Consider the following 11867-nt stretch of genomic DNA (forward strand, 5'->3'; position numbering starts at 1 on the left):
TCCTGCTTACCAATTACAAGAGTAGGCAAATCTAATTGATTAGTGGTTATTTGGCTTTCTCCCTTTTTTCTTGGTCATTAACACTTAGAATCAATGAAAAGACAAATGACACTGGGCTGAGAGAAGCAAGAAGATGTCTCAAAGTAGGTGCTCAATAAAAACTCAGTGGCTTAAGACAAAGCATAGATACTTTGAATACAATATGATTTTTGTTTCAATCAAGGAAAATAGAACAAAGGAGCAGAAGTAATAAAATCTTTCATTATGATAAAATCTAGTTTTCAGGCAGAAACTCATATAAAGTATAGCATTGGCAAAAAAACCCTTTAACTTTCCAATGGCTTTCAGAACTCCCCCAAACAAGTTCAAGTCCAGGCCAGATTTGAATGAACTCCTTCAGGGTGCCCCGCCTTGATTAACTTCCTTTCCCTTCCTTGTACTGTTTCAGACTTTTATCCTCTCTAGGCAGGCAAAATCATCATCATTTCTTTAATATTGCTCCTTGAACCATAACCTGCTTGAACTAAATTACAATCTGCTACCTACCAAGATATTTTTTCCTTCCTTTCTACAAAGTGTTTCCTAATCCAGGAAAAGGAACCAAGATTCTCTGGTACCTTATCCTGGACAATTTGGACTCAAAGCTATTTTCTAAACACAAACAAGACTTCTCAGTAATTATGTGATTGCCAATGTTATCTCTGTCGAATGACAAAGAAAGAAATTCAGTAATTTCACCTGGAACCTAAATTTTCTTGAGAAGTTCCCTATGAAAGACCCAGAACCTTCCATAAAATTTCCAAAAGCTGAAGCTGGAAAAGTGTCCAAAGTGCCATGGAGCCCATGGGAAAAAATTTAACCGAGGAGGTGAAAGACTTGTACACTGTAAATTATAAGATGCCGGTGAAAGAATTGAAGAAGACACAAATAAATGGAAAGATATTATGTGTTCATGGATTGGAAGAACTAGTATTGTTAAAATGACCATATTACCCAAAGCAATTTACAAATTCAGTTCAATCCCTATCAAAATTCCTATGGCATATTTCACAGAAATAGAACAAAGAATACTAAAATTTGTATGGAACCACAAAAGACCCTAAACAATCCTGAGAAAGAAGAACAAAGTTGTAGGTATCACACTCCCTGATTTCAAACTACGCTACAAATCTATATTAATAAAAACAGTATGGTACTAGCACAAAAACCAGACACATGGATGAATGGAACAGGATAGACAGCCCAGAAATAAACCCACATACTTATGATCAATTGAGCTACAACAAAGGAGGCAAGAATATACAATGGAGAAAAGAAATTCTCTTCAATAAGTGGTGCTGGGAAAACTGGACAACAACAAATAAAATAGTAAAATTAGAACATTCTCTAACACCCATATACAAAAATATGCCCAAAATGGATCAAAGACCTAAATGTAAGACTGGATACTATAAATCTCCTAGAGGAAAACATAGGCAGAACACTCTTTGACATAAATCACAGCAATACAGTTTTGGATTCTCCTCCTAGAGTAATGGAAACAAAGACAAAAATAAACAAATGGGACCTAATTAAACTTAAAAGCTTTTGCACAGCAAAGGAAACCATAAACGACATGAAAAGACAACCTACAGAATGGGAGAAAATATTTGCAAACGATACAACTGACAAGGGATTAATTTCCAAAATATACAAACAACTTATACAGCTCAATATCAAAAAAAAAAAACCCAATCAAAAACTATATCTGGAGAAAACTCTAATTCGAAAAGATCCATGCACCCCAATGTTCATAGCAGTACTATTTATGATACCCAAGACATGTATATTATATACAATGGAATATTATTCAGCTGTAAAAAAGAATGAAATAATGCCATTTGCAGCAAACTGGATCTAGAGATTATCACATTAAGTGAGGTAAGTCAGACAGAGAAAGACAAATATCATATGATGTCACTTATATGTGGAATCTAGAAAAATGATACAAATGAAGTTATTTACAAAAATAGGCTCACAGACATAGAAAACAAGCTTATGGTTACCAAAGGGGATGGGGGGAGGGTTGAGAGGAGATAAATTAGGAGTTTGGGATTAATAGTTACATACTTACTATATAGATAAACAACAAGTACCTTGTGTACGGCACAGGGAACTATATTCAGTGCCTTGTAATAACTTATAATGGAAAAGAATCTGAAAAAGAATATATACATATGTATAACTGAATCACTTTGCTGTACAATTGAAACAACACAACACTGTAGATTAACTATACTTCAATTAAAAAAAAAGAAAAAAAGAATCTGGAAAAGTATAGATAGATAAATGTATGTATAACTGAATCACTTTGCTGTATACCTGAAACGTTGTAAATCAACTATAATCTTTTTTAAAGTGCTCAATAAAAAAGTTAAGTTTTGAAATATGGAATTGAAAAAGTTAACTCAAGATGGATAGAAAACTTGAATGTAAGACCTGAAATCATAAACTTCCTAGAAGAAAACATAGATGGTAAATTCATTAACATCAATCTTAGCAATGTTTTTGTGGATCTGGCTCCAAAGGCAGGGGAAACAAAAGAAAAAATAAATAGACAGGACTACATCACATCAGACTAAAAGCTTCTGCCCAGTGAAGGAAACCATTATCAGAATGAAAAGGTAACACACTGAGTGGGAGGAGATATTTGCAAATCATATATTAACTAAGCGGTTAATATCCAAAATCTATGAAGAACTCATACAATTCAACAAAAAGAAACAAACAAAACGCCCCCAAACAACCCAATTAAAAACTGGGCAGGGAATCTGAATAGACATTTTTTCAAAGAAGACATAGAGATGGCTAACAATCACATGAAACTGTGTTCAGCATCACTAATTATTAGGAAAATGCAAATCAAAGCCATAATGAGATATCACCTCATGCCTGTTAGAATGACTATTATCGAAAAGACAAGAAGTAACAAATGTTGGAGAAGATATGGAGATAGGGAACCTTTGTACACCATTGGTGCGACTATAAATTGGTGTAGCCACTCTGGAAAACAGTGTGGAGATTCCTCAAAAAATTGAGCATAGAACTGCCATATGACCCAACTATTCCACTTTTGGGTATTTATCCAAAGAACATGAAAACACTAATTTGAAAGAATACATATACTCCTGTGTTCATATGGAAACAACCTAAATATCCATTGATAGATGAATAGATAAAAGAAGATGTGGTATAAATACAATGAAATATTACTCAGCCATAAAAAAGAATGAAATCCTGCCATTTGTGACAACATGGATGGATCTTGAGGTTATTATGCTAAGTGAAATAGTCAGATGGAGAGAGAAACATACTGTATGATTTCATTTATATGTGGAATCTAAAAACAAAACAAGTGAACAAACAAAATAAAATGAAAACAAACTCATAGATATGGAGAATAGATTAGTGGTTACCAGAGGGGGAAGGGATTGGGGAGTGGGCAAAATAGGTGAGGGGGGTCAACTTATTGTGGTGATGGCAACTAGAGTTGTGATGGTGATCACTTTGTGGTATATACAGACGTCGAATTATAATGCTATACACCTGAAACTTGTACAGTGAAAAAGAAATACATGTTGGAGAGGATGTGAAAAAATTAGATCCATCATACATTAATAGTGGGAATGTAAAATGTTGCAGCCTCTATGTAAAACATAGAGTAAAACAGTTTGGTGGTTCTTCAATAACTTGCATAGAATTACCATGTGATTCAGTAATTTCATTCCTAGATATGGACCCCCCCAAATTGAAATCAGACGTTCAAACAAAACTTGTATTTAACAGTAACACTTAACAATGGCCAAAGGGTGGAAACAGCACAAATGTCCATCAACATATGAATGGATAAACAAAATGTGGTGTATTCATAAAATGGAGCATTAGTCATAAAAAGGAACAAAGTATTGATACACACAGCAATGTGGATGAACCTCCAAAATATTATGTTAAGTTAAGCCAGACATAAAAGGTCATATACTGTATGGTTCCATTTTTATGAAATATCCAGAACAGACATATACACAGAGACAGGAAGCATATTTGTGTTTGCCAAGGACTGGGGTAGTGAAATTAGGAAATTAAAATTTAAACAGATCAAATAGTTTACTCAGCCTCACCCGGCTGGTATATGGTGAGGTCTGAGTGAACCAAGCAGTCTTACTCCAGAATGTACACTTTTAACCTCCGTGTGGTTATTCTGCCTCCCTGAATTGGTTAAGGTGGGATTTCTCTTACATATTGGTAATTGTAAAAGCAAATAATGGAAATCTAGTTATCCTATTTCAAAAAAAAGTAAAGAAAAAAAGGAAAAGAAAAAAACCCACATGATTATACATTTGTATGAGGATTTTTTAAGTTTTGGAAAGATATTCTTTAAACTGCTAACACTGATTACTTCAGGATTGAGTAAAAAAGGAGGATGTTATTAATTTTTTTCACCTCTTTATTATCTGAAGTTATAGAAAGCATTGGAATACTTTGATCATTTTTTTAATCCAGTAAAATGAAGAATAAGAAATGAAAACCAATCTCTACTTTTAAGTTCATTATGTTTTCTTGAGAATAAAAGTTTCATTTAACAAACAGACAAGACATTGAAAAAACTTGTCCTCTAGTTTCTTACCAGGATTCAGGGCCCCAAGGATCTAATTCATTGTGACCATTCTCCGTGATGTTTCTCATACATCTTCAAAAGTATCTAAGTCTGCGTGAAGTGCGTCCCCAGTAAACATTTATTTCCTTTCCTTCATGTTTGTTCTCTCCTTCTTGCCCTTCTCCCATTCAAATAACCAGTGCTATGACCCCCAAAGCGGTCTTTATTTTCCATCTTTCAGGCTGCTTAGATGACTTAGGCTGCACTAGTCCTCAGCATGGTAACTAGGTGTTTCTTTCAGAAAGAGTGAGCTCCAAACACAATTTTTGCTTCACCATGTCAGGATTTAAGCTCAAAATGAGGGAGGGAGATTTGTCTACTGAGCAATGTGTTATGGAGGAAAGTGGTTCATTAGTAACTGGGCCAAAATTCCTACACTTACAATCATATACAATGATTATATAAACACGAATGGTCCATATTTATACAAGTGCCTGCTGTTTTGTAGGCTCATTTTTATACATTTACAGATATGAATCTGTAGGCTGTTTTTATAGACTCATAGATATGAATCTTCATGGGATAGAAAATGATATATGTGACATTTCAGCAGGGTAGAGATGTGAAATTTGTGTGAAATTTGTCTTAGGCAAGAGTTAAAAATCTTTCACATAAAATTATTACATGGAATTGGTATTTGAGAACATTACTTCAGTCAACAGTTCGGAACAATGCATTTCATGAACACTTTTATGCTTTTTCTCAGGTCCCATTTGATATCTCGCTGCCATCTATGTTCAGTCTTGAGAGACTTTTTGATCTTGCTAGTGGTTGTATCGTATCAGAAGGAAGCCTTTTCAACTGGATGGTGTCGATTATTCCCTGAACATCCTTTATGTGTTAACCTTATAAAGGATTTAATTGTTACTGCTTTTCTTGTTTGAAATAAATTTTTGGAACTATTCTCTTATAATAAGCAAAATAAAATTGTTTTCTTTCATAAGCTAAATTTCCTTAAAAAAACATTGTTTTGAGTAATGTTTTAAATGGTATTTGAATTAAATGACAATGCTGTTGCTTATTAAAACTATCTTACAGAGCTACTCATAGAAAACATGGGGCTTCCCTGGTGGCGCAGTGGTTGGGAGTCCGCCTGCCGATGCAGGGGACACGGGTTCGCGCCCCGGTCCGGGAAGATCCCGCATGCCGTGGAGCGGCTGGGCCCGTGAGCCATCCATGGTCGCTGAGCCTGCGCGTCCGGAGCCTGTGCTCCGCAACAGGAGAGGCCACAGCGGTGAGAGGCCCGCGTACCACAAAAAAAAAAAGAAAATACGTTTGTGCACAGTACAACTATTCCCACTTTTGTATAATGTTTAGGTCTTTAGATGCATCCATACAGCAAGACTGAATTAAACCAGTGGTTCTTGACTAGGGGCAGTTTTGCCCCTCAGGTGACATTTGGCAGTGTCCAAAGATATTTTTGATTATTATAACTGCGAAGGCAGTACAACTGGCATCTAGTGGGTAGAAGCCAGGGATGCTGCGAAGTATCCTGCCACGTCCAGAAGAGCCCCCCACAGCCACAAATTATCTGGCTCAAAATATCTGTGCCAAGGTTGAAAAATTCTGGATAAGCTTCGAGTCAACTCGAAGTGTTCAGTCAACTTTGGAATTTGTCTGTGTGGCTTAGGAAGAAATCTACAGTGAATTAGACCTTTCATATTTTGCACTTCTGAGGGATAGCATTGCATAAAGTTTTAGAACATGGGCTATGGAACTATATAGACCTGAATTTGAATAGTAACTTCACCACTTGCTAGTTCTGCTACTTTGAGAAAGTAACAAATTCTTTAAGCCTTCCTTTCCTTACCTGTAGAATGGGAACATTAATAGAATTGCTGTGAGGATTAAATTAAGTGATACGATTAAAAGGTACTTAGTACCTGAAGTAGTAGTAATCATCTTGCTAGGAGTTGTCATTTCCCTGCCAAACTGGAAGAAGATCATGCATTTCTGATCCACTTTGTTTAGCATCCTACATGTTGGCTCATGAATGGATATTCACGGTAAAATGAAAAAAACAAGGAAACATAAATATGTTTTTTATAAAGTTAAATGTGTTTAATGAACTGCTCTTTATTCTAAGATTATGGATTTTCTCCTTCCTATTTGGGTTAAAATGGCCTTTCTTTTTTCTAATTTTTATTGAAATACAGTTGATTTACAGTGTTGTGTTAGTTTTCAGTTATATATATATATATATATATATATATATATTCTTTTTTTACATTCTCTTGTATTATAGGTTATTACAAGATATTGAATAGAGTTCCCTATGCTGTACGAGTTAAGTCCTTGTTGGTTATCTGTTTTATATAGTAGTGTGTATATGTCAGTCCCCAAATCCTAACTTATCCCCTCCTCACTTTCCCCTTTAGTAACCATAAGTTTGTTTTCTATGTCTGTGAGTCTATTTGTGTTTTGTAAATAAGTTCATTTGTATAATTTTTTAGATTCCACATATAAGTGATATCATATGATATTTGTCTTTGTCTGCCTTACTTCACTTAGTATGATAATTGCTAGATCCATCCATGTTGCTGCAAGTGGCATTATTTAACTTTTTTATGGCTGAGTAATATTCCATTGTGTGTGTGTGTGTGTGTGTGTGTGTATGTGTGTATACCACATCTTCTTTATTCATCTGTCGATGGACACTTAGGTTGCTTCCCTGTCTTGGCTATTGTACAATAACTAGTGCTGCTATGAATATTGGGGTGCTTGTATCTTTTTGAATTATGTTTTTCTCCTGATATATGCCCAGGAGTGGGATTGCAGGATCATATGGTTGCTCTATTTTAGTTTTTTAAGGAACCTTCATACTGTTCTCTATAGTGGCTGTACCAATTTACATTCCCACCAACAGTGTAGAGGGTTCCTTTTTCTCCACATCCTCTCCAGCATGTATTATTTGGAGACATTTTTTTGTTGGCCATTCTGATTGGTGTGAGGTGATAACTTAATGTTGTTTTGATTTGCATTTCCAATAATTAGTGATGTGGAGCATCTTTTCATGTGCCTTTTGGCCATCTGTATATCTTCTTTGGAGAAATGTCTTTTTAGATGTTCTGCCCATTTTTCAATTGGGTTATTTGTTTTTCTGATATTGAACTGTATGAGCTGTTTGTATATTTTGGAGATTGATTCCTTGTCAGTTGTATCATTTGCAAATATTTTCTCCCATTCTGGATGTTGTCTTTTTGTTTTGTTTATGGTTTTCTTTGCTGTGCAAAAGCTTTTAAGTTTCACTAGGCCCCATTTGTTTATTTTTGTTTTTATTTCCATTACTCTAGGAGACAGATCCAAAAAGATATTACTGCAATTTATGTCAAAGAGTGTTCTGCTTATGTTTTCCTCTAGTAGTTTTATAGTATCTGGTTTTACATTTAGGTCTTTAATCCATTTTGAGTTTATTTTTGTGTATGATTTTAGAGAATGTTCTAATTTCATTCTTTTACATGTTGCTCTCCAGTTTTCCCAGCACCACTTACTGAAGAAACTTCTTTCCTCCATTGTATATTCTTGCCTCCTATGTCATAGATTAGGTGACCATAGGTCCGTGGGTTTATCTCTGGGCTTTCTATCCTGTTCCAGTGATCTATATTTCTGGTTTTGTGCCAGTACCATACTGTTTTGATGGCTGTAGCTTTGTAGTATAGTCTGAAGTCAGGGAGCCTGATTCAACCAGCTCTGTTTTTCTTTCTCAAGATGGCTTTGGCTATTTGGAGTCTTTTATGTTTCCATACAAATTTAAAAACTCTTTGTTCTAGTTCTGTGAAAAATGAAAATGGCCTTTCTTTTATGGAGTAGTGATAATAGGAGCTGGTAACCCCTATTTTAAAATGTACTTACTTTACAATAAAAGAAAAAAGTAGCAACCTAGCAACCTTATATTGGTCCCTGTTTTGGTTTTTGTTTTGTTTTTGTCTTTTTTGTTTGTTTTGTTTTTTCATTTACACGTCCATGAAGTCCAAAGTCTGGGAATAACCAAGCTAGAATTGTCAAGAATACTACATAAAAGAAATGAGTCTTGAGCAAGACTTTTAATGATAAGAAGGGTAATAATGGTTGAAAATTTGCTGGTAGGGAAGATGCTGTTGGAGAACAGAGGCATAAAAGTGAAAATGAATATAGTGTATGTGCAAAGGACTCTCCTGCTACCAATCTGGACAGTCATGATGGAAATAAGATAAACTCTAAGGGTGGAATTGGAGTGAAGACTTTGGCCTTGATTCAGTATATGATAGGGTAGCATTACTGGTGATTAAGGAGAAGAGTGACACATTCCTGGTGCTAGTGGACATTTGATAAGTGTTGATTGAGTGAAAGAGAATGAATGAATGAATGAAATGAATGATAGCCTGGCTTTCAGGGAAGATGAGCATGCAGTATACAATGGAAAGGAAAGAAACAAAGGCAAGAAGACCAGCAGGAAACCATGTTGTAGTGAAAAAGAAAGGAACAAAATATTTACCACTGAATTCAGAAAGAAAATTTGCCTGATGGCTATACCCTCAAACAAAATAAAATTTGGGTCAGCCAGAAAAGCCATTCAGAAAGTGATGGTGCTAATGTGGTGAAGGTTTCCAAATGCTTTGGCCCGGGACTGGGCTTTATAAATTTCTCTGCTGGGATCGAGAAAGCTTTCAAGGGTTTTGTGTTTCTCCCAAGGGAAGTTTAATTTATTATGCAAAGGTTAGCTACCAGCGGCAAAAGGAACAACAGGAGGCACTATATATTTAACGTAAGTGTGGAAATACAGCCTGACTAATAACCAAGGCCCTTCACTTCAACCTAATATTCATTTACTGAGAATGTATATGCATGTCTTTCATTATTCATTTCTGTTAAGTTTTTACTAATTGGATGCTTTTTGTTTTTCTTTATTTAAAAATTAATGAACACAAATACATGTAGTATTTTATAGAACTTTAGAATGATGCCTGGCACCTAATAAAGGTCTATAATATTTGTTGAATGAATAATAGGATGGGTGGATGTACATATGTAAGTATGTTTTGTATGTATATATGTACATACATGACCCAGACAAGGTGACAGTATGGGGCTCTAAAAGGAGAGGAAGCAAAGGTATCACCACAACCACTGCCATCACTATCACTATCGTTTTTTTGTTTGTTTTATTCTTTTATTGAAGTATAGTGAATTTATAATGTTTCAGGTATACAGCAAAGTAATTCAGTTATACATATACATATATATATTTATATACACATATGTATATACATATATGTATATATGTATACATATAAAAGAATATCTTTTTCAGATTCTTTTCCATTACATGTTATTACAAGATATTGAATTTAGTTCCCTTTGCTATAGTAGATCCTTATTGTTTATCTATTTTATATATAGTAGTGTGTATCTGTTAATCCAAAATTCCTAATTTATTCCCCCTCTTCCCTTTTGGTAACCATAAGTTTGTTTTCTATGTCTGTGAGTCTATTTCTGTTTTGTAAATAAGTTCATTTGTATATTTTTTTTAGAGTCTGCATATAAGCAATATTGTATGATATTTGTCTTTCTCTGTCTGACTTACTTCACTTAGTATGATAATCTTTAGGTCCATCCATGTCACTGCAAATGGCATTATTTCAATCTTCTTATGGCTGAGTAATATTCCATTGTGTATAATATCACATCTTTATCCATTCATCTGTCAATGGACATTTGGGTTGCTTGCATGTCTTGGCTATTGTAAATAGTGCTGCTATGAACATTGGGGTGCATGTATCTTTTCAAATTAGGTATTTCTCCAGATACATGCCCAGGAGTGGGATTGCTTGATCATATGGTAACTCTAGTTCTAGTTTTTAAGGAAGTTCCTTAAAAAAACTATCACTGCATTTGTTGTCTATCCTTTCTGGAGCATTTACCATACAAGGCACTGTATAAGTAAATACTTCATATGCATTATCTCCTTCTGGACTCACAAGAATTAGGAGTGTGATGCACATAGGATGACTGGCTCTGTTTTACAGAGGAGGAAACAAAGGCATCAAGCAGTTCAGCAAATTGTCCAATGATCATATTCAGAGGTAGAGCCAGGATCTAAATCCCAGCTCTTTCTGACTGGAGAATTTGAGCTCTTTGTTGCTAACCTGGCTTCCCCAGCCCTTGTACCTACTCTACTGCTTTGGGAAATTTGAAAATCAAGGGAGAGGAAGACATAGCTGAACCTCAAGCTAAAACTGGAATACCTAGTGGGGAACACCCTAGAAAGAGATTGTTAAAAATCACTTGCAGACTGAATGGATAACCCAAGAAAGCATGGGGTGTCCCCAGTGTTATCCATGCCAATACATTGTTTTCCTTTGGGGAAGACAGGTCCCTTCCAACTATTGCAGATAATATTTCAGCATATTTTTACTTTCTTCCCACATTTAGTAACTTACAGATGCTGTCATTCTTAGGTTTTGTTTTGACTGAGAGAAACACTGTCTAAAACTGCACCAGACCCTGCAGTCACGGTTTCCCCATTTTAAGCCATCATTCCAGAAATCCCCCATCTCTTCTAAAGTAGGGACAACAGTCACTGGTTAGCGCTGAAACTTTCTGTGCAAGGCAGTGAGAAAACGGTGATGAACTGGGCTGAAGTACAAACAAAAAGAAAATTCAACGTCTACCAGGATGAAAGATGTATTTGTTTCCGGAAATGTCTTTCAGGCTTTCTTTAAAGACCAAATTACACAATTTGCAGCTGCTTTTTTTTTGCCCATGCAACGTACAGTATCTGCAGATGTTTTATAGCAGACACCTGCAATGTTTTCTATTTGTCTTAATTATAACAGAGAATGACAGGAGACAAAGTAAAATGGGAAGAAGAGAAGGAGAAAGAGGGGGAGGGAAGCAGGGAGCGAGAGAAGAGGAGCCGGTGCCAGCATCTAAGTGATGGGTAATAAAACCCCAGTGCTCCCCATATCTTTCCCCATATCAATCTCCAAGAGATTGCTTAAGAAATTGACCACCTGCCAGCTATTCAGAGGCTTAAATGCAGTAGTCTCGGTTCAGTACACGTGTAGGCACTTTCCATATTCCCCAGCCTGGTTGACTTGTTCTCCTTCACTGAATTGCAGGGGTGAAAAAATGGTACATTTTTGGAGAGTACTAGAAACTTGGCTTCTGCCTCTGGTCTGCATTGCCCTTCTTT

General features: G+C 35.6%; 1 protein-coding gene across 1 annotated transcript in view; it reads left to right on the forward strand.

Annotated features, from left to right (window-relative positions):
* CFAP54 (cilia and flagella associated protein 54) overlaps positions 1–5630 on the forward strand; it is a 310761-nt gene extending 305131 nt beyond the window's left edge. Inside the window, exon 68 of the mRNA XM_067697614.1 lies at positions 5400–5630. Coding sequence (XP_067553715.1) covers positions 5400–5519 — 120 coding nt within the window. The 3' untranslated portion in view covers positions 5520–5630. The remainder of the gene's footprint in view (positions 1–5399) is intronic.
* The last annotated feature ends 6237 nt before the right edge of the window (positions 5631–11867 follow it).

This window comes from Pseudorca crassidens, chromosome 11 (genome assembly GCF_039906515.1).
Source record: "Pseudorca crassidens isolate mPseCra1 chromosome 11, mPseCra1.hap1, whole genome shotgun sequence".
Classification (NCBI taxonomy): domain Eukaryota; kingdom Metazoa; phylum Chordata; class Mammalia; order Artiodactyla; family Delphinidae; genus Pseudorca; species Pseudorca crassidens.